Genomic DNA, 23,642 nt, shown 5'->3' with positions numbered 1-23,642 from the left:
AACGCCAGCCAACCGGAGGCAGCGCAGGGCTGCACCTGTCCGGGTGTGTTAAAGGGCCGCGGGTGCCGAGTTAGGCTAGCTGAGCTTCCCCAGAGATAAAGTGGGAGCCGTGGGTCGAAAAATAGCGTCTGCCTTTATTCAAGTCCTGTCCCCTGCTCAGGTCCCAACCCGCGTGCCGTCCCTGGAGTCCCCAGGACCCGCAGGGGGCCGGAAGCAGCTGTCCAGGGAGGGCTGCAGTGCCCGGGACACTTGCTCCGCTCTCTCCGCTAGCCGTCCAGAGCGGGGGGCACCGGGCCCTTGCAGGGTCCCTATGAAGTCTGGCAGCTGCGAGGGCAGTGAGAAGACGGGCACGGTGCGGAAAAGGGCGGGCACGGCATCCGGGTGGAGCAGTGTGTCGAAGTAGGCCCCGACGTAGCGGCCAGGCGCCCGGCCCTGCAAGAAGTCGGGCAGCACGCAGCTGAGCGAGGCGGCGAAGGCGTCGTGCGGGCCGCGCGCCCCGGGTGCCGACGTCCGGTCCTGCATCCACTCACAGCACAGCGCCACGGCCCCGGGCGAGAACAGCAGCACCACCGTGCCGCCCTCCTGCAGGGTCTGGCGCCGCTGCGCGTGGAACCAGGCCAGGGGCCCCAGCGCGCTCAGCTCACGGCGGCTCCACAGGTCCACGGCCACGCGCAGCGGCAGCTGGCACAGCGCCGACGCCAGAGCGCCTACCAAGCGCTCGAAGCTAGCGTCATCGGCGGAGTAGAGGAGCAGAGCCGCTCGGCTCCTGGCGGCCGCTGCCGGAGAGAACAGAGCGGGAGGGAAGATGTGAGAGGGCCCGAGGCCCGGCCCGCTGCGGGCGGCCCCCCGCCCGGCGTCTACTCACACTCAGCCCCTGCGTGGATGTCCTTCAAGAGCCTCAGCCACCCTATTAGGGGAGAGGGATGCAGCCGGTGAGCTCAGCCGCCACCTTCTCTTGATGAACTCCCGAGCCTACTCCAGTCCTGCCCCCGAGGAATGGGGAGCCGGGAAGTGCTCACCTTTCACGTGGTCCTTTTTGATAAGGAAGAGAAGGAAAAGCACCGCGGCAAAGAGTAGGCAGGCCAGCCACACCAGGGCCCAGCGCTTGTGGATGTCTAGGAGACCCAGAGGATAACACAGGCTAGTTAGAGGCCTTACAGGCCCAGAGAAGTGAAGTGATTTGCCCAACATCCACCGCACGCACTTGGGTAAACTTGGGTAAGTGTCTTCACCTTCTACCTCAGTTATCACCTCAGTAAAATTGGGATAGTTTCATAGGGTTGTGAGGACTACATGTATTAATACACTTAAGCACTTAACACAATGCTGGGCATAGTCAATGCTCAAAGATCAGCTAATATTATTGTCCCCTAAGCCTAGGATTGCTGGGCCTTTGACTTAACCCCCTTGGATGACTGCAACAGTCTTCTAACTGGTGTCCCTGATCTCTTTTTTGCCTCCAATTCATTACCACATGACAGTTCCAGGGAGCTTTTCTTAAATACAAGTTTGATTATAGCCTTTTGGGAAGCTTCTACAACTCTTAAGATAAAATCCAGATTCCTTACATTGGCTCCCAGGGCCTTACCTTGAACCCTCATCTTGTGCCAGAGGCCTGCCTCTCAAAACCCTCCAGTAACCCTGGCCACCTTGAGGTTCCTAAAGGAAGCACCCCACCATCTTCACCAAAAATGCATTTCTACCTCCTTCACATAGCTCAGCCTTCAGAGGTCAGCTTGAACCTTTCCCCTGAACTCCTCACCCCGCCTAGGTCAGGTTCCTGTTACATGCATTCATGGCATTGGACACTTTTACCTTATAGTTAATGCTTTACTAGCTGACACTTATTAAATGTAAGTGATTGTTGAGCTAAGGTTTCTCTAGCCTTCTATGGCTTAGTTGGAAGCAGAGATTGTGTCTGTATGGTGATGTTGGGATCCCTGCAAGCTTTCCTCATGGTTTTTTCAGTGAAGGAAGGAATGACCTTCAGATTGATCTGAGCCAGGGAAGGATAAGGCCACTGTGTGTGCTGTCCCCAGGAGTGGTTCCTGTCAAGTACCAGCTCCAGGTAAAGAGAGTAAGGGAGGTACTCACACTTGTCCATGGGGCAGGCCCATAGTGCTCCCGGGTCCTCATCCCACAGCTGTAAGACAGACAAAACCAAGTCCAGAGACCTGAGCTTGGTGTTCAGTGCCCAAGTTCTGGCCAGCCTGATCTCCAAACTTGCAGCCTCAACCACGCATATCCACCCTGCCTCCCCCAGCAACTTCCTGCAAGCTGCTCTGCCTTTGCTTATGCTGTTCCCACTAGGTGGACTATGCCTTCCTCCATGCCAGACATGGCCCACATGAACCTCTCCCTGGAACGCAGTGCTCAGCCCATGTGAATGTGGTTGGCTGTTTACTGGTTTCTAGCCAGTAGTAGGCAGTTTGGGGACTGGAACTAAGCCTCCTCAACTCTTACCTTCCCCAGGGCTGGACAGAAAATAAGCACAAATGGTTGGTGGATGCTAGAGGGACAGTGAGGAGGCCCCTGCCTAGGAGGAGCCAGACATAGGAAGAAGTGGAAGAGGTTGAAGACATAGTTTTAGGCCTGTTGCCCCTGAGCACTGGGGTAGGACCCTTCTGACACCTACTCACCTGTACACACTGGCCTAACTGCATGTCTCGTAGTAACTGCTCTCCAAGGCGAGCTGCCCTCTGCCAAACCAAGGGGTGAGGGGTGTCACCTAGGGGCACCACACCTAGGAGCCCACCAGACTGCAGCCAGGCCAAATGGTGTGGGGGTGGGGGGAGGAGGGGCCTGGAGACTTTTGAGAGGCCACTGAGAACAGGACCTTGATCTGAGTCACCCCCACATTCCCAGAAGCCAGCACAGGGCCTTGCACAGAGGAGGAAAATTTAAATAGTGAAAATTTGAGGCTAGATTTGAGATGAAGCTGGAAAAGTATATAAAAGAGGGTCCCCCAGACCTCACCGTGGAGCCCTTGCTGGGCAAGGGGGTGCAGCCGCTGGGTTCTAAGGCACAGAGCGATTTGTTGTCATGGGGACCTCGTGTCTCTACCAGCAGCATGTCATTCTTGAGGGGACCCAGGGAGTCTGGAAGGGGTAAGAGCCCACCCTGAGTGAGACTCAACCTTCCTGAGGGTTGCCACTTGCCCCCCACCCACACCTGACCTTCATCCCCAGGATCTGGCACTTCCAGGGTTCGTCTGTACTGCTATGGCCCTGCCACAGCCTCTCCCAGGCCCCACTCACCAGCCCACAGGCACTCTTGCAGCTGCACATTCTCCCAGTTGCTCACCTGCTTAGAAGGACCAGGGTTAGGGGCATGAGGAAAAGCAAGAGCTGAGGCTAGGAAGACTGGAAAAGAATAGACAGGCAAGGAGAGGCCTATCAGGTTGGGGTAGGTCGTCTGCACTCTGGACCTGACCTTAGGCAGATCTGGGTTCAAGGCTAGGTGAAGAGGAGATACTCCATCTTTCTCAGCCTCAGCTTTGTGATGTCATCTGGGCTAAAATGGCCTTATGATCCTAAATTAGCTCTTTTCTTATCTAACAAAGCACTTTATACAGTCCCTCCTCATCCAACCACCTTCTCTAAAATAATGAGTCCTCATCTGACCACTCCACTTGGAATCACATCCCCAATTCTCCCTTATACTTTCCTACCTTTTCCCATGTCAAGTATACAATTTTTTTTTTGGTATCATTAATCTACAATTACATGAGCAACATTATGGTTACTAGACTCCCCCCATCATCAAGTTGAATATACAATTTTAACATACCATATAATCTACTAATCATGTTTACTGTCTGCCTTTCTCCATTACAATATAAGCTCTATAGGAGTGGGAATATTTATGGGTTTTATTCACTGACGTATCTATCCCGAATGCGTTAAACAGTACCTGACACATAGTAGATGCTCACTAAATCTTGAATGAATGAGTATTTTTATAATCACCCTTTGAGGTTGTAGAGCAACTCATTCTACAGGCAGGGAAATATTGTCATGATGGCAATAATAAAAGCAGCTAACATTTACTGAGCATTTAGTTGTGCCAGTCGCTAAGGAAGAGCACTTACTCAATCTCCCTAACCACTCTAGAAGTAGTTACTGTTATCATCCCCATTAAACAGATGAGGAGACTGACATTCAGAAAGGTGAAGTGGCTTGACCAGGATCCCATGCACTGCTAAAGTAAAGTGGAAATCCTAAAGAGGAAGCCCATAACCATTTTACTCCAGGGACCCAAGGATAAAGTGTGTCCAGAACACAGTGTCTTGTCTTGGGGCTGTGCCTAGTTCTTCCCCTAGCCCAACACTTGGCATCTCCTTCTTACCTGGACACAGAGGTTGGGGTGACCTTTCAGCAACGGGAACTCAAGGACCTTCTGTGGAAAGAGCGTAATGAGTGGGTCACAAAAGGTAGCCTGTGGGCTCCACTTCCTTGCCTGACCCCAGGAGCCCTGCTGACATCTCACTTACATTCACAGTGACATTCTCTTGGAGCAGTGGTGGAACCAGTGGCTGGCAGGGGCCCCTGCCCGGTGCCTGCCAGCACAGTGTGGCCATGGCGGGTACTGAGCATGGAGCATCCAGCCGCCAGCCCCGTGGGGGCAGCAGCTGCAGCTGGGCAACAAGCCAGAGGTTCTGGTATGCACGGGGGTCTGCAGGGAGAAGGCAGAGTCACTGCGCAGCCCAGCTGGGGTCTACCTGCTCACTGTTTCCACCTGGCCCAGGCTGGTCTACTCACCCTCACTAAAGGGGCAGGTACTTGTCCTGGTGGAATCAGGCTTCAAAGGCCACACCTGAAAAGAAAACAGGGCTCCACAGGTCAGTTCAACCCAGCCAACCCTCCAAGAGGATCATGTGCCAGGTCCTTTATTACGCCCTGGGAATGTTTTCATTCAGATATATCACAAACACTTGCTGGGGCTTTTGCCTTTTGTAAGGTCCTGGAGTTGCACACATTTATTCTTGCAGCAAACCTTATGCCAACATCTGGCAACACCTTCATTCAACAAACTTTTTTATTAAGGTATCATTGATACATAATCTTAGGAAGGTTTCACATGAGCAACATTGTGGTTACAACGTTCACCCATTTTATCAAGTCCCCCCCTGCACCCCATTGCAGTCACTGTCCATCAGCACAGTAAGATGCTGTAGAGTCATTTCTTGTGTTCTCCGGGCTATATTGCCTTCCCTGTGACCTACCTATGTTATGTGTGCTAATTATGATGCCCCTTAATTCCCTTCTCCCTCCCACCCTCCCCATCTTCCCCAATCCTTCCCTTTGGTAACTGCTATACCTTCTTGGAGTCTATGAGTCTGCTGTAGTTTTGTTCCTTCAGTTTTGCTTTGTTCATTCAACAAACTTTTAATGAGTTTCTACTATGTGTCTTAGCACTGTAGCACTGGAGACATTGGACAGTTACATCTGCAGTCACTTTATGAGAACCTGCTATGTGCCAGGCACTGTGCTAGGTGTTAAAGAGACATTCATTTATTCTTTAAACAGATTTTGTAAGCACACCTATATACTGTGCTTGGCCCTGCACTAAGCACTAGAGATGATATATTATTCAGGGAGGCTTTAATTAAGAGCACCTACTATGTGGCAAGCATTGTGCTTGGCAATAAACACATCTATATGACAGCAAACATTTCGTGAACATCTGTCATGTGTCCTTTCAAACTAGAGTTCCTTTCATTTACTCATTTATCAAAGCAAATTAGCACCCACTACATGCCAGGCATTGTACAAGTCTCTGGGGAAATCACTAAACTTGAATTGGTTAATATTTCCTTGAAGGCAACTTGTTTTATCCTTCAGATTTGTAAGGATAAAACAAGTACATACATTAATAAACTGATCACTCATTCACTGAGCATCTGTTGTATGCAAGAAGAAATGAGGTACCCATATAAGAAAGGAATTGATAAATAGACAAGGAAAGACATAAGTGCTAGAAGATTTACAGAGGAAAGGCCATTTGAGGAAAAGCTTTGGGAAAAAGGTGACATCTGAGCTGGAAGGGTTTGGTTGTATGGAAAAGAAGTGAGGGCATTTCAGGTAGTACAAATGAGAAATGCTAATGTCAGAGGCAAAGCAGAACATACCTGATGACCAATTAAATGTGCAATCAGAGGGAGAGGAAAGAGCCAACACATATAAGCTTGGATGTGGCACACTTCCTCATAACAGTCCTGTGAGGCTAGAAGGAAACAGGCTCAGAGAGGTAAAGTGACTTGCCCAAGGTCACACAGCTAGCAAATGGCAAGAGCCAGGATTCAAAGCAGTCTAAGCTCACAGCACATGTTGTACTCTCCAGGGAGGCACAAAGAGGGAATTGGGGGAATAGGAGAGGGCTTCAAAGACGATGACATTTGAAGGGGTCCATGAACCATAAGTAGGAGTCTTGTGGATAGAGAATCAGGAAGAGCATGGGGCATACAACAGGTAGAAGACATAGGACAGCAAAGATCAAGGGAGGGCCAGTCACCCAAGGGAACCATAGTTTCCACCTCAAAGAGAAGTGTAGACAATGGAATACTATTTGGCCATAAGAAAGAAACAAATCCTACAATTTGCAACAACATGGATGGAGCTGGAGGACATTATGCTCAGTGAAATAAGCCAGGCAGAGAAAGACAACTGTCAAATGATTTCCATCATTTTTGGAGTATAACAATGAAGCAAAACTGAAGGAACAAAATAGCAGCAGACTCAGAGACTCCAAGAATGAACTAGTGGTTACCAAAGGGGAGGGATGTGGGAGGGTGGGTGGGGAGGGAGGAAGAAGGGGACTGAGGGGTATTATGTTTAGTACACATGGTGTGGGGCATCACGGGGAGAACAGTGTAGCACAGAGAAGGCACACAGTGGATCTGTGGCATCTTGCTGCACTGATGGACAGTGACTGCATTAGAGTATGGGTGGGGACATGATAATAAGGGTGAATGTAGTAACCATATTGTTTTTTCATGTGAAACCTTCATAGGAGTGTATATCAACCATACCTTAATAAAAAATAAAAAAAGAGAGAAGTGTAGACACCAGGAAGGTGGGCGCCACCTCCCTTGCCATTTCCCCAATCCCTTTCCCCCAGCTCCCAGCTGGTCTCTGCTCCTACCTGAATACAGAGGCAGGGAAGCAGGTCTGTGTGGTTCAAGGTAATGGTCTGTGGCCCAGTCTGCGGGACAAGTAGAAGGGGAGTAGTTGCAGATGATGAGGAGGAGGAAGGCTGGAGGCCAAAGCTGAGGAAACCGGGCAGGCAGCCATTCCCCCACTAGTGTTTCTTGGGTGGGTGTGGGTCTCTGTCCTCTTCAAGGGTCCCTTTAATAATGCACTCACATCCTTAGCATGAGCATCAGCCTAGAGTGTGAATGGGGAGGGGGAGGCCTCACCAGATTTCTGTGCCACAAGGATTTTGAAGGGCCCGGGACCTGGTTCCAGTAGAGGGAGAGGCCGAACTGCTGCTCCTCAGAGACGTCCAGCACCAGGCGTACATCGTCACCATTGGCAGACACATTGAGCCAGGGCAGGACTGTGTGGGAGGCAGAGAAACTTCCTTTACCTCTTCTGCACACCCAAGCCTGGGCTGTAACCGCCAGCTGACCCTTTGGCATTTCCTTCACACCCCTGAGACTGGGAAGCCCCTGGAGGGCAGAGCTTGGGTCTCTGTCTTGGACCAGACTTTGTCCCCAGCAGCTGGCCCACGGCTGAGCCCATGTAGGTGTCCAGTATGTGGCCTTGAAACAACTCTTCTCTCTGCTTCTCCCTCTGCAGCCAGAAGAATCATGTAACCACTGTAAAATAAATCATTCCCCTCTGCTCAGAACCCTCTGGGGGCCCTGCATACTACTTCCAGAGTAAAAGCCAGAGTCCTTAAAATGGCCTGCAAGGCCCTACCAAATCTGGCTCTCATGGACACTCTAACCTCATTTCCTAGCACTCCTGTCCTTAGGTAATGTGCTGCAGACACACTGGCCTACTCACTAATACTTAAACACACCAAACACATGGCACTGGGAATATATAGGTGAATCTATCACTTCTTATAACAGCTATTTTTTTAGTACCAGGGACATCTCGAGGTCAGGGACATCTCGAGGCCCAAAACATTATCAAGATCGTGGTGCACCCCTACCATGTATTTAAGTAACAATAATATTAAAGCATAAAATAAGGGCTAAGAAAGCCAAGGTTCTGATGATTGTTCCCATGCACTATTTGGATTTTGTTTTTGTGGTGTTAGTTGTTTGTTTTCTATTTTCATTTTTATTGTGGTATAATGTATGTATGGAAAAGGCCAGGCCCTTTGCACTGGCTGTTCCCTCTGCACAGAACCCTCCTTCCTGTTACCCACACAGCTCCTCCCTGACCTCCTTCAGGTCTTTGCTCACTAAAGTGAGGCCATCCCTGCCTGTATTTTTACCAGAGCACTAATCATGCTCTAATTTACTGCATATTTCACATCTCCATGTGTTTGTTGTGTCCACCATTATGCCCCCCACCAATCCTGCCTCCTAGCTAGATTACCAGCTCTGTGAAGGCAGGGATTTTTGTCTATCTTGTTTGCTTATTTGTCTCCAGTGCCTAGGGCTACGCCTTGGGCAGAATAATTACTCACTAAACATCTGTTGATTAAGTGAGTCAGTGTCTATGGAATGAATGAAGATATGAAATGCATGCTGTTTATCTGTGTCCTCAAAGTTCTGGTGGTTAGTAGGCTTTAATGAATTACCAAAGAGGCAGGCCAAGCTTAAGTTTAGAAAACCAAAAAGAAAATGAAGTTAAAATAATTTAAGAATTCAAAAAAATCATAGTGTTTGTATCTTAATGTGGGGGGTAGTTATGCAAGTATATACATATTAAAAATTAACTAGACATTAAAATTGGTGTATTTTACACACTTTTCCATTAGTGCATTTTCCACACATTCCACAATAAAAAATAAAATGCAAAACAAAAAGCTAACAACACAATAACAAAATCCAAATAGTGCATGGGAACAATCATCAGAACCTTGGCTTTCTTAGCCCTTATTTTATGGTTTAATATTATTGTTATTTAAGTACATAGTAGGGGTGCACCATGATCTTGACAATGTTTTGGGCCTCAAGATGTCCCTGGTACTAATGAATAGTTGTTATAAGAAGTGAGAGATTCACCTTTCTATTCCCGGGGGCTGGCACAGGGTAGAAAGAAGCCACTGCAGTTCATGGGTGATAAGTGAATGAATGAATGTGCTCTGCAAGCTTCTGGGATGTGGCAGCTCAGACCTGAAGCTTACTGCAAGGGTCCGGCACACTCCAGACCCTGGCCCCCCTCTTCCCAGCCCTGCTGGCCCTAGCCCCTACCCCGGCAGCTCTGGACGCTGTCCCGGACTTCAAGCCTCCTGCAGTCTGGGGAGAGATCACAGAAAAGCCTCCAGTGGGACTGAGGGCCAAAGAGAGAAGGGGGGCAATCCAACCCATGGGGAGCACTGGAAAGGGCCCTGTCCCCTAAATACCACCCAAATCTACCCAGGGCCCAAAGCACCTTCCCTGGGCACTGAGAAGCATGTCATCTGAGGAGAAGAGGCACAAGAGACTGACCCTGGGGAGGATGGGAGCCCATACCCCAGCCTGAGAGTGGATGGGACTAGGAAGAGGCTGAAAGCAGGAGGGCAGTGGCCAAAGGGGAGACAGACCAGGGGACCAGGACTTAGGGCCCCTGAGGCTCTGCGCCACTTACCAGGCAGCTGCTGTGTGAGGTTGAGTTCCTTCTGATACCTGGGCTGAGTGTAGGACCAGATTCGCACCTCAGACCCCAGAGCAGCCTCGAAGCAGTCAAATACCACAGAGCCCTGATGAGGAGAGAGGTTGTGGGCTGCTGGTGGTATAGGTAGGCCTCAGAATCCAGGCCAAGGGCTCTCAGCTCCTCTCTGCAGACTGCTGCTCAGCTCCTCCCAACCAATGAATGACTCAGTTTATACTGTATGGCCCCAATCCTGCCATTAACATTCCCTTTAAGGGCTCCCAGTTGTAAAGTATATGTCCAGAGTAGGGGTGTCAGCAGTGCAGGATAAGGGCCCTAGCTATTTGAGGGAGGTCCCCACCCCTTCTGTGCTGGGTCACGTAGCAAAAAGGTGATCAAACAGCCCCAGGCAAATGTGGGACACCTCCCCACAGAAGGGATTCTCCCTCCCAGTGCCTCCGTGGTCCTCACGACTGCCCTGTGAGGCAACCTGTGAGGGCTAGCAGATATTCTCCCATCTACAGGCTGGGAGCTGGGCACTGAAGGCAAAGGGTTTGAGTGATTTGGCCCAAGGGGAGATACATCTTCCAACTAAGTGTGGCCTCCTGAGGAAGGGAGAAGCCCCAACTCCCTGCACTACCCTATATACACGGGGCAGACATGCTATGGCAGGAAGCCCAGAGAACTGGATCCAGGCCACAGACTTCCCCTCTCCAAGCCTCAGTTTATCTGGAAAGTGAGGGTAATGATAATGCCTGGTTCATATGGTAGTTTTGAGGATTACAAAAGAAAGGAAAAATTAGCTTCCTGAGACCCTTCAGTGCTGGGGATGTTACACCAGCAGTTTATACATAACTCAGTTAATTCTTACAACAGCCATGTAAGGTAGGACTATTCTTAATCCTAATTTACAGACAGGAAAACTGAGGCATAAAGGGCTGAAAGGACTTGCCCACTGCCCTGCCAGAATCAGGACTTAAAGAGATAATTCACATGAAGGCACTACAGATTTCCTGTGTAGAAGGCAGTTAGCATTAGTAGTATTATTCCACATACCACAGACTGACCCGGCTGCACCAGGGTAGCAGGCACTTGCACCTCCAGCAGGACACAGCGGGCAGTAGAGTAGGCCTGGAAGGAGAGCATGACTTGGGCCTGCAGAGAAGCTGTAAGCAGAGGGCAGGCAGGGGATTGGTCAGGCCCAGGGGCTGGAGGCAAGGACCTGGCGAGGGGCAGTTGGGCTAGCCAGGTTCTCCTCACAATTCCTAGGCTCCTCAAGCTCTGGGTCAGCTGTTCTCCCAAGCTTTTCCTCATCTTCAGGCTCTTCCCCATGCCCTGGAAAAGCAAGGCCCAGGTCAGGCCCCCACCTCTTCCACAAAGCCCATTGCTGGGAAGCAGGGGCCAGGCTTGAGGCCTGAGAGGTGGATTGGGGGATGAGGCTGACCTGGGGTTGCCCCGTGCTGCCTGACAGACTCCCAGGTCCTCATGTGCATCCCAGACACATTCACATGGGCAGTCATAGGTGACATGCTCACCGTGCACAGCCAAGTGGACAGCCACACGCACACAAAGGTCACAGTCAGTCTCCTGGTAGCACCTCAGCAACAGCTCTGTCTGCAGGCGTGTGGGCACCAGCACAGGGCCCGGGGCAGACATGATGCTCCCAGGCAAGCAGATCACGTCACCATCTGTGCATGAAGGGTGGAATAGGAACTGAAGCTCCTCAGAAACCAGAATTTGGGTGCCCTTGACACCCTCAGTGGGCCAAAGAGCTTTGGGCTTTCTCTGAGCTAAGGGTGGATGGTGAGGGCATGGGATTAGAAGAGCTCCCCTCCCTTTTGCTACCCTGGGAAGTTCTTTTCTCTCTAAAAGTAGGGCTACTCACCCCAGAGGTGGCAGGAAAGACCCTGGGAAGGAGGTAAAGACAAGTCAGAGTTTATGCCCCCAGATCTAACCATCTTTCCCTGCCTGAGACGCCCACCCACCTCTTTCTGGGGCTCCCTATTTCAAGCCCCACCCAGAAGACAGACCCAGATCTGGCCACCTCCCCATTTTTCTCTTACCCCATCAGCACGAGACAGACCAGCCAGGGTGGTTCTGGCAGTGACGGCAGTGACAGGAGCCAGGCTAGGCCCTCAATGGGACACAAACCAAATCCTGAGCAGTCTCCAGCCCTCCCAGGGGCCCAGACTCACCGGAGAGCAGCGAGCAACGTCCTGAGGCCCCACGAGCCTCTCCAGAGAGAGGACCACGGGGCTCCGGCCCAGTGCCAAGGACAGCAGGAACCAGGGCACAGGCATCTTCCAGGTGCCAGGCAGCACCCAGGCCCGAGGCCCTGTCCCGCCCCCCCGAGGGGGGGGGCAGACACCGCACCACTGCTCCCACTTGGCTACTCGCCTGTGAGCAGGGAGGCTGGACTCTGTCCCCAGCCTCGGGGTCCCAGTGCTGGCAGGGCTGCGCACTCCCTCTCCTGGGAGTCCTGACTCCTGCCCCAGTCCCAGCCCAAGTGCTTTCGCTTTGGCTCCCGGCAGGCAGCCAGCTATTCCCGCCCCGCCCTGTCCCTCCCAGCAACATTGGGCCTGGGAGCCCGGCAGCCTTGGACTGCAGTGGTGGCCTCACCTCCTCCTCCTCTGCTGACACCTGGCCGGGAGGGGCCCCTGGAGAGGGAGGTGGCATCATGGCTGAGTAAGGGAGCTCTTACTCACCCTGGGAGTCTCTAAGGAGTAGGGCTCTGACCAGTGCACCCCTGGGCCTGGGCAGTCCTGGAGCGTTTCTGCTTCTCATGTGACTCTGGAATATTGGTGCCACTGAGTCCCCTCTTACTGGCACCCCAGGTCCCTTCATACATATGCCCTTGGCCTCAGTGACCCTTTGTGGAGCAGAAGCTCCAAAGGCAAGGACATGGGGCCCCAGAAAGTGGGCTTTTCACCACTTCCCAGCCTCCAGTCAAGTGTGGTATGAGGGAAAGGAACCCAGGACCCAGAGCCAGGCAGACAGCGGTGCCATTTGTGCTGTCGTCATGGGCTGGCTGTGTTACAATGGACACACACCATCTTTCTGATCCTGTTTTTTTCCTCTCCTCTCAGAAGAATCACAGTGAGGATCAAAGACATTTTCCAGTCCTCCCTTGACTTTCTGGAGGCATTGCTTGTGAGAGTGTGATGGATGTGGATGTGGGTGTGGACATGGAAGACCTGGGCCACAAACCAATGCATAACAAACCCCCAGGCAGGGCTGTGATGACCATCCAAATCAGCATCCTGGGCATACTAGAGAAGCACATTGTGTTTCTTAGTTTCTCCATCATGTTCGCCTTTATTCGTCTTTCTGGATCTTGGTCTCCACTGTCCCACTTTCGCCCGGGCTGCCCAGGGCCAAAGCCTCTTTCCCTGCGGAGATAGCCCATCTTGTTTCCCCCTCTGGGCAGGGCCCTGGTCTGGCAAAGAGGGATCCCTGAGTCCCAAAGGGGTTTTCGCCCAACCCCCTGGAGCCACCCTCCCCCAGAACTGCCAGAGCTCCTGCCTCCCCTACCCCTGTCCCAACCTGGAGCCTGGACTGAGCGTGTGCCGACTACTCTGTTTCTGGAATTTTGGAGATAGGAAGTGGAAGACCCTCCAGCCCAAACAAGGACTGGGGCCAGAGGAGCTCTTAGTAAAGAGTGACTCTCCCTGAGGTTTCTGAGAGGCAGGGTAAGCATGAAGAGGAAGCTGGACGCACATGGGGAAGGGGCTGGGAGACTGAGTGAGCTGCTCTGCTTCTGGGCTGGGAGGCAGAGTGAGGCTTTTGGGCCAGTAGTCTTGAGGAAGCAGCTCAAGGACTCCAGGGTAGAAGCCTCATTCAGGGTGCCAGCCAGTGCCCCTACCCACGGGGCCACAGACATCCCGACTGCAGCAGTCTGCTCAGCCTTGGTTGGCAAATTTGGCGGCCTCGCTCTCCAGCCTGCAGCACAAGTCCCGGCGCCCCCGAAGGCACGGCCGAGCCCCAAAGCGGTCCCAGCTGGTAGCTTCGGTGGAAGGTCTGGCGTGCAGGTTGCGCCGCAGACGGTAACGCGGCAAGGGGGGGAAATGCTGTTCTCGGCGCAGAGGCAACTGAAGTGCGGGAGCAGCGGCGGGCACCGGGCGGCACAGAGCAGGGCACGCAGGAGTGCGGCGCGGGGATCCGGGCCGCAGGCCGGATCGGAGCCCGCGCTGTTCCACAGCCGCAGCACCGTGTCCTGCTGCCGCCTACGTGTCCCCGAACCGCCCAGAGCCACGGCAGCGGGCCCACGCGTGCCACGCTCGTCCCCTCCCACAGGGCCACATCACATTGCACCTGCCGCCCTCAGCAGTTCGGCCAGCGCTCCCACCAGGCGCAACTGCGCCTCTGAATCCACCGCGTGGGCAGGAGTAGCACAACGACGCTTGAGTAGGGCCTAGAGGCGGGAGCAATAGAGGCACAGGGTGGGGAGGTAAGAGAGAGGCCAGCTTCTTCAACCCGGCCTCGGGGCAACATAATAGGGTGCGCTCCCCACCCCACCCACCGAACCCCTCATTCCTTATCTCACCTGGGCGGGGCCGGGGGTGGGTGTATGTTTAAAGGCAGCTTCAGCCTGTAGGGTGGCTTTGGGGTAATTAGATGAACGCGGTAGGCTTGGCAGGTGCAGTGAAGACTGATTTCCGCCCACTAGCCTCTTGTCCAGAGACTTGAAACAGTGAAGCTCCTGTACAGAGGGACCTTTGCCCTGCCTTAACCATTCCTGCCCACTAGGAGGCCAGAGGCTCACCGCCTTGGGTAGCAGAGAGCTGGGTGTAGGGGCAGGGATGTGGCTCTTCGGAAAGGGAGTGTAAGGGCAACTAGCCTAGGAGCTGGACAGGGCTGAATCCCCAGGTGAGCTTACCTGACTGTGGATGCCACAGGTGAGGACTGGAACAACACCCAGTAGGGTGGTGAGGGCCAGCAGTGCCAGAATCAAGGCCCCAGGTGTCTGAGAAACTGTCAGGCAGGGTGAGGCCAAGCTTGGCTCCTCAGTACCCAGCATCCCTCTTACTCCACCACCCCTCTCCCAAGAACTCAACATCTGGATACAAGAAGCATTTCAAGGCAAACTGGACATCTGACCTCCACACCTGAGGGCAGAGAGCACCCCACCGCTATGAGCCAGGATTACCTGTGCCCAAAGGAGGTTGAATGCGGCTTGGGGATGGAGAAGGGGAATCCCCCTGGATAGGGAATTCCTCCAGCTCAGGGTCTGGACCTAGTCCAGGAACTGAGAGCTAAATCCATGGACTCATTTGCTTCTGTGAGCTGACTGGGCACAGAACAGGTCAAGGGTGGCAAACTCAAAAAGTAAACTCAAAGTTGGCCAAGGCATCCATGACGACCCGGAAGGCACAGGCCCTGACTGAAGCAATCAGATACCACTGAGCTCCAGCCCATTCACCATGAATGTGGAATAGGACACCAGGTTTTCAGATTTTTAAAGAGAGGCCAGAAATCAGCTTTTTATAAATATTACATTTCCCAATATTTAAATGGTAACAGCTAATTCCAATTTCAAACACAGTACTGGCTAAACCAGACATTTTTGCAGACTGTATTTGTTCCCTGTGCCACCTGTGGAGTTGATGCTAGGAAAGCATGGTAGAGTGAGAGCAGGATTCCTTACCAGGACACAGCCCCCTGGCCTCAGGAAGGGAATGATGAGGTCTAGTGTCACTGGACTTGAGCCCTGAATCTGTTGGAACAAAGAACAGAGTAACTGTCCCTATAGAGGGAAATCTGGCTCCGTCCAGCCTCTGAGTCTTTGTGCATGCTGTTCCTTTCTACTCCCTGCCCCCACCCAAATCCTACTCAGGCATAAGGCCAAGTGCTACCCGTGACAAGAAGCCTTTCCCTGCTTCATTCCCAAATCCTTCTGATCATTCCCACATCCAAACTTCTGCACAGATACACATCAGTCAGGCAATCAATCAAGCACTCATCAACAAACATACTCTGAGTGCTTGCACTGTTCCAAGCTCTGAGAAGATGGGTGCAGACACTGTCTTTGTCCACCAGCAGCTCACAAACCAGGGAGGCTAATTATGCTGCCTCCTTTCTGTGTCCCGCACACATGAGAGAGTTTACAGCTTGTCCACTGGAAAGAACATAAGTTGTGGAGTCAGACCACAGTTACTAGAGCCAGGCTTAACTCTTGCTTTTGTGGTTCCTAGCTATTGGTCTTTGTTTGGAGATAGGTTACATCCCTCCTTGAGCATCACTTTCTTCATTGATATATGAGAGATCATCTTTATTTTACTGGGTTATTGAGAGCATCACATGGGAATATGTATGTGAATACCCACTTATAAAGTACAGTGGGTATTCATTTAGTAGTAGTAGCTATTACTACACTGTGGACTCCTTAGTAGCAGAGACTATGTTATATACTTTTCTCATATCTCCCAGGACCTAATAAGTGCATGCTATATTGGACAGAATTGTTTTTCATGTCTACAGGCAGGATGCAGCTCCAGCCAGTGTTCTGGGTGCTGCTTAGGGTAATGTGCGGTGCCCAGAAAGGAGGGTCCACAGATGCATCCCTGTGTTTTGTACGCCTCCATCTCTACCTTGCAGGCCCCAGAAATAAAGAACAAGAACATTTCCAGGGTTGAATAGCAGCAGACAGGAGTTGAGTCTGGGAACTGGAACCCAAGGAAGCTCTTGGATGAGCATTGAGGGTTAGTGAAAGAGCACACGGGCTAAGTTGAAAATAGGAAGTGTCACAGGAGTTAACCAGAGGCTCCAAACTTTGGAGACACCCTCCACCACCCACCCACTACCCCATCCCTGTCCAGCAAGTGCTGATGCAGTAGCTCTCAAATCATGGCTGAACTCAGTAAAGGTGGTCTTTTCCCAGCTCACAGAAGCAAATAAGTCCATGGATTTAGCTCTCAGTTTCAGGTTATCCCACATGACTTTGTCTTAATTCTGAAGCATGGTTTGGTTTTAAATCTTAAGCATTTGCTATCACCTGTCTGCCTGGGAGCTCTCAGAGAATGCACAACCAGCAAGCTGCAAGTGAGCATTTAAGAAAGAACTGGAAAGGGCTAGTCATGCTTAGTCAGCTTGGTGCTATGGCTTTATGGATATATTTGACTGGTTTTTATATCAGATACACACAAGACAGTCTGCTAGTCAAACTGTTCTTAGTTCACATAATAGAGTTAAATCTGCCAGTAGTTCACAGATTTCCACAAAGAGCACTTCAGCTTTCAGGTGCTCTGCTTCCCAAAATAGTCAAAAAAACTTCTACTAGGTACCTTGTAGAGGCAGGCAGGAACATAGTGGTAGAAGACATCTGGGATAAATACCATGATTTCACTTATATGTGGAATCTGAAAAACATAACAAACAAAACAGAAATAGACTTATAATAAAATACAGAAAACAGACTGGTGTTTGCCCATAGGGAATAGGGTGGAAGGGCAGAGGAAAAAATGAAAAATAAAACTTTGTCTCTTGAGTTTATCTTGATAATGCCACTTTATCCTCAATTACTCAAATATTTACCTTAACTCTGTACTTCAGCCAGGAATATATTTAAATAAAATGTTAATTTTTAAAAAAGAGAAAGGACATCAGTTCAAGCAGGCCAGGGAATAGCTGGATTTGGAAGGGCCAGTCTCTTGCCTCTGTTTACCCCTATAAATTCTGAAACTGAAAGTATTAGAAACTGCTCCACTGAAGACCCCAAGGACTTATTGGCAGAGGAGCTAGCTGAACAAAGGCCGATCGAGTAAATAAATAACCAGATGATGTAAGTCGGAGATTTGTTTGCCTGTACCTGCTATGCTCTGAGCATAGGACTAGTAGGGGCCAAGCCCTGGCTACGTCATACCTGGCTGACACTGAACACAGGGGGCACCACCAAGCTATCCTGTCCCAAGCTTGGGTGACCCCAGGCAGCACTGAAGGTGGCATGCATCCTGAGGAGAAATGAAGGAAGCTGCTGGACCTGGGTCTCCATGCTCACATTCTGGTATGCCACTGCCGGGAAAAGGGAAAGGGCAACATGTGAGAGACCATTTGTGGGAGATGCTGGGAGCTGGGCTGTAGTTGACAGAGAAGCCAGAGCAGGGATAGAGTTTGGCTTGCTGTCACTTGGGTAAGGGTGAAGTGGTGGGAGGGGTCCCAGCTAGGGTCTTATATTGGCTCACCAGTCCAGTGGGGTCATTCAGTGTGGCTGCTATTTCCAAAAGAAAACCAAGAAATCCAAGAATGGAAGTCAGCAAGCTCTAGGCACCATCCATGCCTCTACCCATTCTCTTTCTCCTGTGCTTGGACCTTGAAGCAGAGCTGGGGGTGCAAGTCCACTTTCTCCAAAACATACCACTGTGGTGGGAGAGGGAAGCTGGTCAGGGAGCAGAACCCTGAGCCCCAGTCCTGCCCACCCAGACCTTGGGGAGGCAGTCTTACCCCCTCTGACTCTTGAGCTGTGGCACTGGGGAGGTCTTCACAGAGCCTGTGCCAGCCTTTCGTATGGCAGAGGGAGGACTCCAGCTTCAGTGGGCAGCAGTGTCAGGGCCATGACCATCTGACTGGGCTGGCTGTAGTCAGCAAAGTATACCGACTTCCATTAGTCCAGGACATCTGGACAGGAGGTAGGGGCAGAGTGAGGCCTGGGGAGGCCTGAGCCCTGCATCGGGCTCACTTTGCCACACCCATTCCTAGTGCTTCAGGAAAGGACGGTGAAGGTGCACAGCACAGTTCTCGCCCTGACTCAGCACACCCAACATGTGAGCCTGCCTTGACCTTTTCTCTTGTCTGTCTCCTCTCCTTCCTGTGCCTCCATTCTGGCCAGCTCCTTGCTGCTCCCCAAACTCAGCATCTTCATATCTTGGCTTAGGTTCCTCTCAGAACCAGTGATGCCTTTCCCTCCCTTCTCTCCTTTCCAAATCTTGCCCATTTTCTGAGCCCAGCTCAGGTGTCACCTCCTCTAAACAACCTTCTCTGCTCATGACTGCCGTCATGGGCTTCTCCTTTCCTGAGTCCAAACTCTACAGCCTAGCCCTTAACTACAGCCCCACCCTGGACTGTAGCCTGCTTTGTGCTATTCATTTGTTGTGTCTGAAGGTCCTGTCTCTCATTTGGAGACAAAAAGGTACACACAGCACTTTAGGTATCACCAACCACTTTCACATACAGTACTGAATTCAAGTGTCATTAACAGTTGGAAAGTAAGGCAGAGCAAGTATCATTATTTTGCAGATGAGATAACTGAGACTCAGAGAAGAATAAGTGACAGAGCTGAGCTGGGTCCTCGGGTCTTCTGGTCCATCCTCTTCGGACACTACCTCCTGGGTTTCATATTTCTGAACCTCTCTCAGTGCCTAGTACAATGTTCGATTCTCTAATTTATTGGCAGGCTGATGGTAGATGTGGTAGCCCTTTTCCCCACTAACTCCAAGGAAAGTGCCTGCATGCCTTCTGGTGGCTTCTCCAGCACAGTGGTGAAGTGTGTATGTGTGTGTGCTGGTAAGAGTGAGACAGAGAGAGGCTGTGCATGCACTCAGGTGCACAGAGGCAGCACTCACAGGCTTCAAGCCAGCTCTGGAAGGGACATTTTTTACTCCTCACAGTGCCCTCTTGCAGGTAGGATGCCTGTGGGGGATAGGAGAGCAGGCAGGGAGGATCAGAGGAATAGCCTCTTCTACCTCACTCAGACCTGAAACTCATTCTGGCTTGACCTTGGCCCAGGGCAAGCTGCCAGAGCTGGCCTGGCAGTGAGGAGGAGAAGCAGCGTGGGGTGTGGGCAAGGGTGGGTGGTGCTCAACACTTGGATGGGAGACTCAAGAGCATAGGAGCAAGATCAGTAAGCAAGGGGCTGAATCCTCTTCTCCCTGGAGAGGAGAAACTATCCCCAGAAAGAGGCAGATGGGGAGGTCCACAGTCCTCAACTTTTGGCTTCTTTGGCCTCCACTCCCAGCGATTCCCCAGCTGTCCAGTGCCCTGTGTGGTCCCTCCCCCTGGAATGCCCAAACGCCCAATGTTTGTCCACCCTGTCAATTGCTTATAGCTCCAGGTCTCTGCCTGCACCCTCCATTTGTCTCCTCCTGGGTGACAAGGCCCTCTGCCTTTTCTGTCTAGTCTAAAGAAGTCTTAATGCTAGTCACATCAGACTTACGAGGAGAAAGACTACCATGGAGTGCTAATGAGGATGAGACTTTTGGGGCTGTAAAGAATCTTGCAGTGGCCACAGCTAAAAGCAGCTGTCTGTTCTCTCTCTGTGGGCTGAGGCCAGGTCTGGACCAAGGAAAGATGGGTTTGGGTGGAGCCAAGGTTGGAATAACCCTAAGAATGTCCCAGGTCCAGCAGACACTTTCATCTCTCTGATGCAGTGCATGGCTCACAGTCAAGCTGGCACCAGTCTTCCCAAGCGCCTTGTTAATACCCAGGCTTTTTAAAACCTGACTGACTGGAAATATGCCTGACCAGCTGTGTTGTCTGGGGGCCTAGTTGTAGAGCCATGGACAACCCACACCTTTTCCTGTGTTTACCTCTATGCACAGACAAGGCAGGAGGAATTCATAAGGCAAGCACAATTTTCTATTGATGAAGCAGCAAAAGGAAAGAGAGCCTGAGAAAGGGGACAGGCGCCCTGGACAAGGGCAGGAGGCCAATACACCCTGTTTTTCCTTGTATCTAAGACTTATTTCACCAAGAGATTAATTTGCAGGGTTGGGGGAGTCCTCTGCTCTGCAGTCTGACCATTTGCTCTAAGTGTCTCAATATATGGAGTGGGGGAAGGGAGGAGATAAGGAAAGGAATATACATTTATTGAGCCCCTGCTGTATGCCAGGTGGAGTGCTAGGTGCTAGAAGCATTAATTCAATTCATTAAATGTTAGCAACAGAGTGATCTTGGGAGGTGTCATTACCATTTTCTAAATGAAGAGAGCTTAAGGCCTCAGGGGCACAGCAGCAAATGATGGACTATGTGAATACAGGGGTCCTGCAAATGATACCAAGTGTATACTAGGGGATCAGAGACAAATGGAGGTTGAGGCAGGGTGTCAGGGCCTGGACCGGAAGACTCGGGAATAATCTCCTCCTCTGAGAAGCAGCAAGAAAGGGAGGGAGATGGAAGGGTGCCAAGACAGATGTGACAACTTTATTTTCTCAAGGAGAACAACTTCTTGGGGGAACTGGAAAGGCTTTGTATTGCAACGTGAATCTCACCAGGGATCCTCTCATCAGAGGTAAATGCTACATTCATTTCTCTGCCAGGCATTCGTGGTTCCTCCAGGCCTCTGCCTGCCTTTTCTTTCCTCTTCTCCCAGGTGACAAGGCCCCCTGCATTTTCATCTAGTCCAAAGAAGTCCTAATTCTAGGCACTTCAGACTTGTAAGGAAGTCTTGAACAATTAACCATCCCTCTCTGGGCCTCAGTCTCCCCATCTGTACAATGGGTAGGTCCTTTTTGCTCCCGCACTGTGTGATCTAGTTTTTTACAGGGAGATGGCACTCAGTACCTGGGCACTGAAGGGACTGCTCAGCTCCTTGCACTCCAGTGTCCATTGGTGATAAAGATGCATGCTGACCTCAGGTCCTGGAGTGATGGTCACTTGAATAGCCTGTGCCTCAGGCAGCAGGTCAAAGGAGAACTCAGGCCCTGGGAAGAAGGGGGAGTTGGTGGCCTTCTCTCTTTGTCTTACCACAGGTAACGCTACTTGGCTGCACCCATCTCCAGTCACACCCCATGCCTACCTCCATGTCTTTGTGAGCTGAGGCTGGGGAACCTTGCCTCTGGATGGGAAGGTTGGGTCCTTTTGTAGTGGGAGTTGTCTGGGAATGGGACAGAGATGTGATGGTCCTTCTCATACAGGCAACAACTACTCAGCAGTTTCCTCTGTAGGCAGAGAAGATAGTTGACCTTAAGGCTGGAATCAAGGTCTCTGGCTTCTATTCCTATCTCTGGAACTTGGGGCACCACAGGCAAACTGCCTGACCTTTAGGTTTCAGTTTCCCAACTGTGTAATGGACAGAACAGTCTACTTCATCTCTATGCTCCTTCTCTCCCACATAGCTAGGAAACAAAATGAGAGGCCAGGAAGGGAAGGACTGTTGGGTGTAGGGCAGGCTGGACCTGGCAGGGACAGTACCTGAGCAGATGTTGGCATCTTGTGTCTCCTACACAACTGGAACTTGTCACATACTTTTTGAATATCTCTACCATGAGTAGGAACCAGCCCCACTGAAGGCCTGCACAGGAAAGGACAATTTATTATCCAGCCCTTTATTGCCCCTCTCCTACCTGGAGATGTGGTCCAATGTTGGATTGTAAGTTGTTTTAGATCAAGGAGGGTAAAGATTTATAGCTTCTTTAGTCTTGAAAGTTATGACATAATCAAAAAAGGATTAATTTCATAATTAGAGAAAAGTTACACATATATATATGAAGATGTTCATTGTAGTATTATTTATATCAGTTTGAAAATTTAGAAACTGTCAGTTTTTAAGCACTCTATGGGCATTTAGTATGTGCCAGCACTGAGCTAGGCAATGAAAATACAGAGTTGAATAGAAAATATCTTACGTTACATTTAGAAGGTAATAATATTAAATTCATAGAGCTAAGCATTTTACTCCCAAGAATCGGTACCAGCTGAAAGGACTCACACCTTCATAAAATGATACAACCAAACTCACAAATATCAACTCATGATGTGCTGTTTTAGGACGACCTAAATCTCTGTTGAGGTTGACAACAGGACAAACATTTTGTTTTAGTATGAGTCCCACTTAAGCCTGGGACCCCCTTAAAGTACCCCTAATTCACATCTCCACTGAGAATGGCCCAAAAGGCTGTTTCTCATACCTGAAGGACATGACACCAGATGCAGGCACAAACAGTGGAGGCAGAGCCAGATCTGAGCACACCAAGGCTTTGGGGAGGGGGAGAGGGACAGCTGGGTATGGCAAGGAATATGGGCAGACCCTCCTGGGAAAGACAGAGAGGAAATCGAATGGTAGGGTCCAAGGAGGGCCCTCCTGCTTCAGACAAGTTGCACGTGAGGCTGAGTTCTGACACTTACATCCTGGCCATGTGACCTTGAGCAGGTTCTGGACCTCTCTAAACCTCAGCTTCCTCATTCATAAAGTACAACTGCTATCAAGATCAAGTAAGATAATGTGTGGAAAAACGCTTTGTAAGGTGGAATGTACCATCAAATGTGAAGGATCATTGTTGTATTACTGAGAGAACTGAGGGGCCAGCTAAGGGGGAGCGCTTGTACATTTACCTGTGCCTCTCATTCAATCCTCCTGGCAGCTCCGAGGCAACAGTCTTCATTGTACCATCACTTCTATTGCACTGCTATACTCTTCAGAAACTGAGTCAATGGGGTTAAGTGCACTGCCCAAAGCCACAGACGGAGTATGTGGCAGAATTGCAAGCAAACCCAGGCCTGTCCTGATTTTAAACCTTGTGCTTTTTCCTTGATACTCTGCTACTTCCTAGGCTGTCAACCAAAAATTAGAATGAGAGGCTCCCTGCCACAAAAGGATGTGGGGCATAGGAGCAGAGCAGTAAATGAGACTCACCAGTGAAACTGTCATCCTGAAGGCAGAGGGCCCAGGAGGGAAAAGAAAGGAGAGAAGTATTATTAGTAGGGATTCTCAAAAGGAGCATTCTCCCTGTGGTTGTCACCTGAAATCACCTAATTCTGAGCTCATAAGCTCATAGCCCATCCACTCTCTTTTCTTCCCAGCTCCACCCTGCCAGGGCCCTCAGTGCTCCAAGATGTTGGCTACCCCTTTGAGACCATATAGAGGACACATGACACTGCCACCAGAGCATAGGGACTTGGATATAGGAAATAACAGGCAAGGAGATCGAGAGTTTTATCAACTTATGCCAGGCATGAGTCCCC

At 50.8% G+C, this 23,642-nt stretch overlaps 2 protein-coding genes across 24 annotated transcripts; both read right to left on the bottom strand.

The window, feature by feature from the left end:
- Nucleotides 1-114: 114 nt before the first annotated feature.
- IL17RC (interleukin 17 receptor C) lies at nucleotides 115-12,505 on the bottom strand. Of its 23 annotated transcripts, none has more exons than XM_017677896.3 (19): nucleotides 12,150-12,473; nucleotides 11,638-11,659; nucleotides 11,288-11,440; nucleotides 10,975-11,087; nucleotides 10,809-10,883; nucleotides 9,750-9,861; nucleotides 9,374-9,418; nucleotides 7,418-7,557; nucleotides 7,144-7,203; nucleotides 4,761-4,815; nucleotides 4,493-4,674; nucleotides 4,348-4,398; nucleotides 3,258-3,303; nucleotides 2,977-3,098; nucleotides 2,640-2,699; nucleotides 2,095-2,143; nucleotides 1,020-1,115; nucleotides 866-907; nucleotides 115-776 (listed from the first exon to the last, which is right to left on the bottom strand). In XM_017677896.3, the coding sequence occupies exons 1-19, from the start codon at nucleotides 12,429-12,431 to the stop codon at nucleotides 157-159; spliced, it is 2,325 nt and encodes a 774-aa protein (XP_017533385.3). In that variant the 5' UTR covers nucleotides 12,432-12,473; the 3' UTR covers nucleotides 115-156. The 23 variants fall into 23 exon arrangements, with proteins under 23 accessions (XP_017533385.3, XP_017533386.1, XP_017533387.1 ...); XM_017677897.3 differs by having other exon boundaries at nucleotides 11,948-12,241; XM_017677898.3 differs by having other exon boundaries at nucleotides 10,809-10,918; nucleotides 11,013-11,087; nucleotides 11,948-12,241.
- A 327-nt stretch (nucleotides 12,506-12,832) lies between these two features.
- Nucleotides 12,833-23,229, bottom strand: IL17RE (interleukin 17 receptor E). Its single transcript, XM_073230385.1, is given in 18 exon segments — nucleotides 12,833-13,976; nucleotides 13,979-14,064; nucleotides 14,066-14,163; nucleotides 14,296-14,451; nucleotides 14,629-14,723; nucleotides 14,779-14,857; nucleotides 15,397-15,465; nucleotides 17,611-17,759; nucleotides 17,924-17,976; nucleotides 18,058-18,104; nucleotides 18,189-18,285; nucleotides 18,287-18,362; nucleotides 19,307-19,373; nucleotides 20,270-20,318; nucleotides 21,223-21,382; nucleotides 21,478-21,619; nucleotides 21,873-21,972; nucleotides 22,589-23,229. Coding segments are annotated over 18 exon segments (2,919 nt in total). The 5' UTR covers nucleotides 22,864-23,229; the 3' UTR covers nucleotides 12,833-12,855.
- Between the last annotated feature and the right edge of the window lie 413 nt (nucleotides 23,230-23,642).

This window comes from Manis javanica, chromosome 3 (assembly GCF_040802235.1).
Source record: "Manis javanica isolate MJ-LG chromosome 3, MJ_LKY, whole genome shotgun sequence".
NCBI lineage: Eukaryota > Metazoa > Chordata > Mammalia > Pholidota > Manidae > Manis > Manis javanica.
This window is presented reverse-complemented; position numbering and strand designations above follow the sequence as displayed.

What these genes read in the sequence shown, in the direction of transcription:
- IL17RC (XM_037000271.2), bottom strand. Translation starts at nt 12,431, where the DNA reads ATGATGCCACCTCCCTCTCCAGGGGCCCCTCCCGGCCAGGTGTCAGCA. An exon ending in ACGTTGCTCGCTGCTCTCCG is followed by an intron (nt 11,441 to 11,947) that starts GTGAGTCTGGGC and finishes CTTCATGCACAG; the next exon opens with ATGGTGACGTGATCTGCTTG. An exon ending in AGTTAGGCCAGTGTGTACAG is followed by an intron (nt 2,144 to 2,639) that starts GTGAGTAGGTGT and finishes TCTGTCTTACAG; the next exon opens with CTGTGGGATGAGGACCCGGG.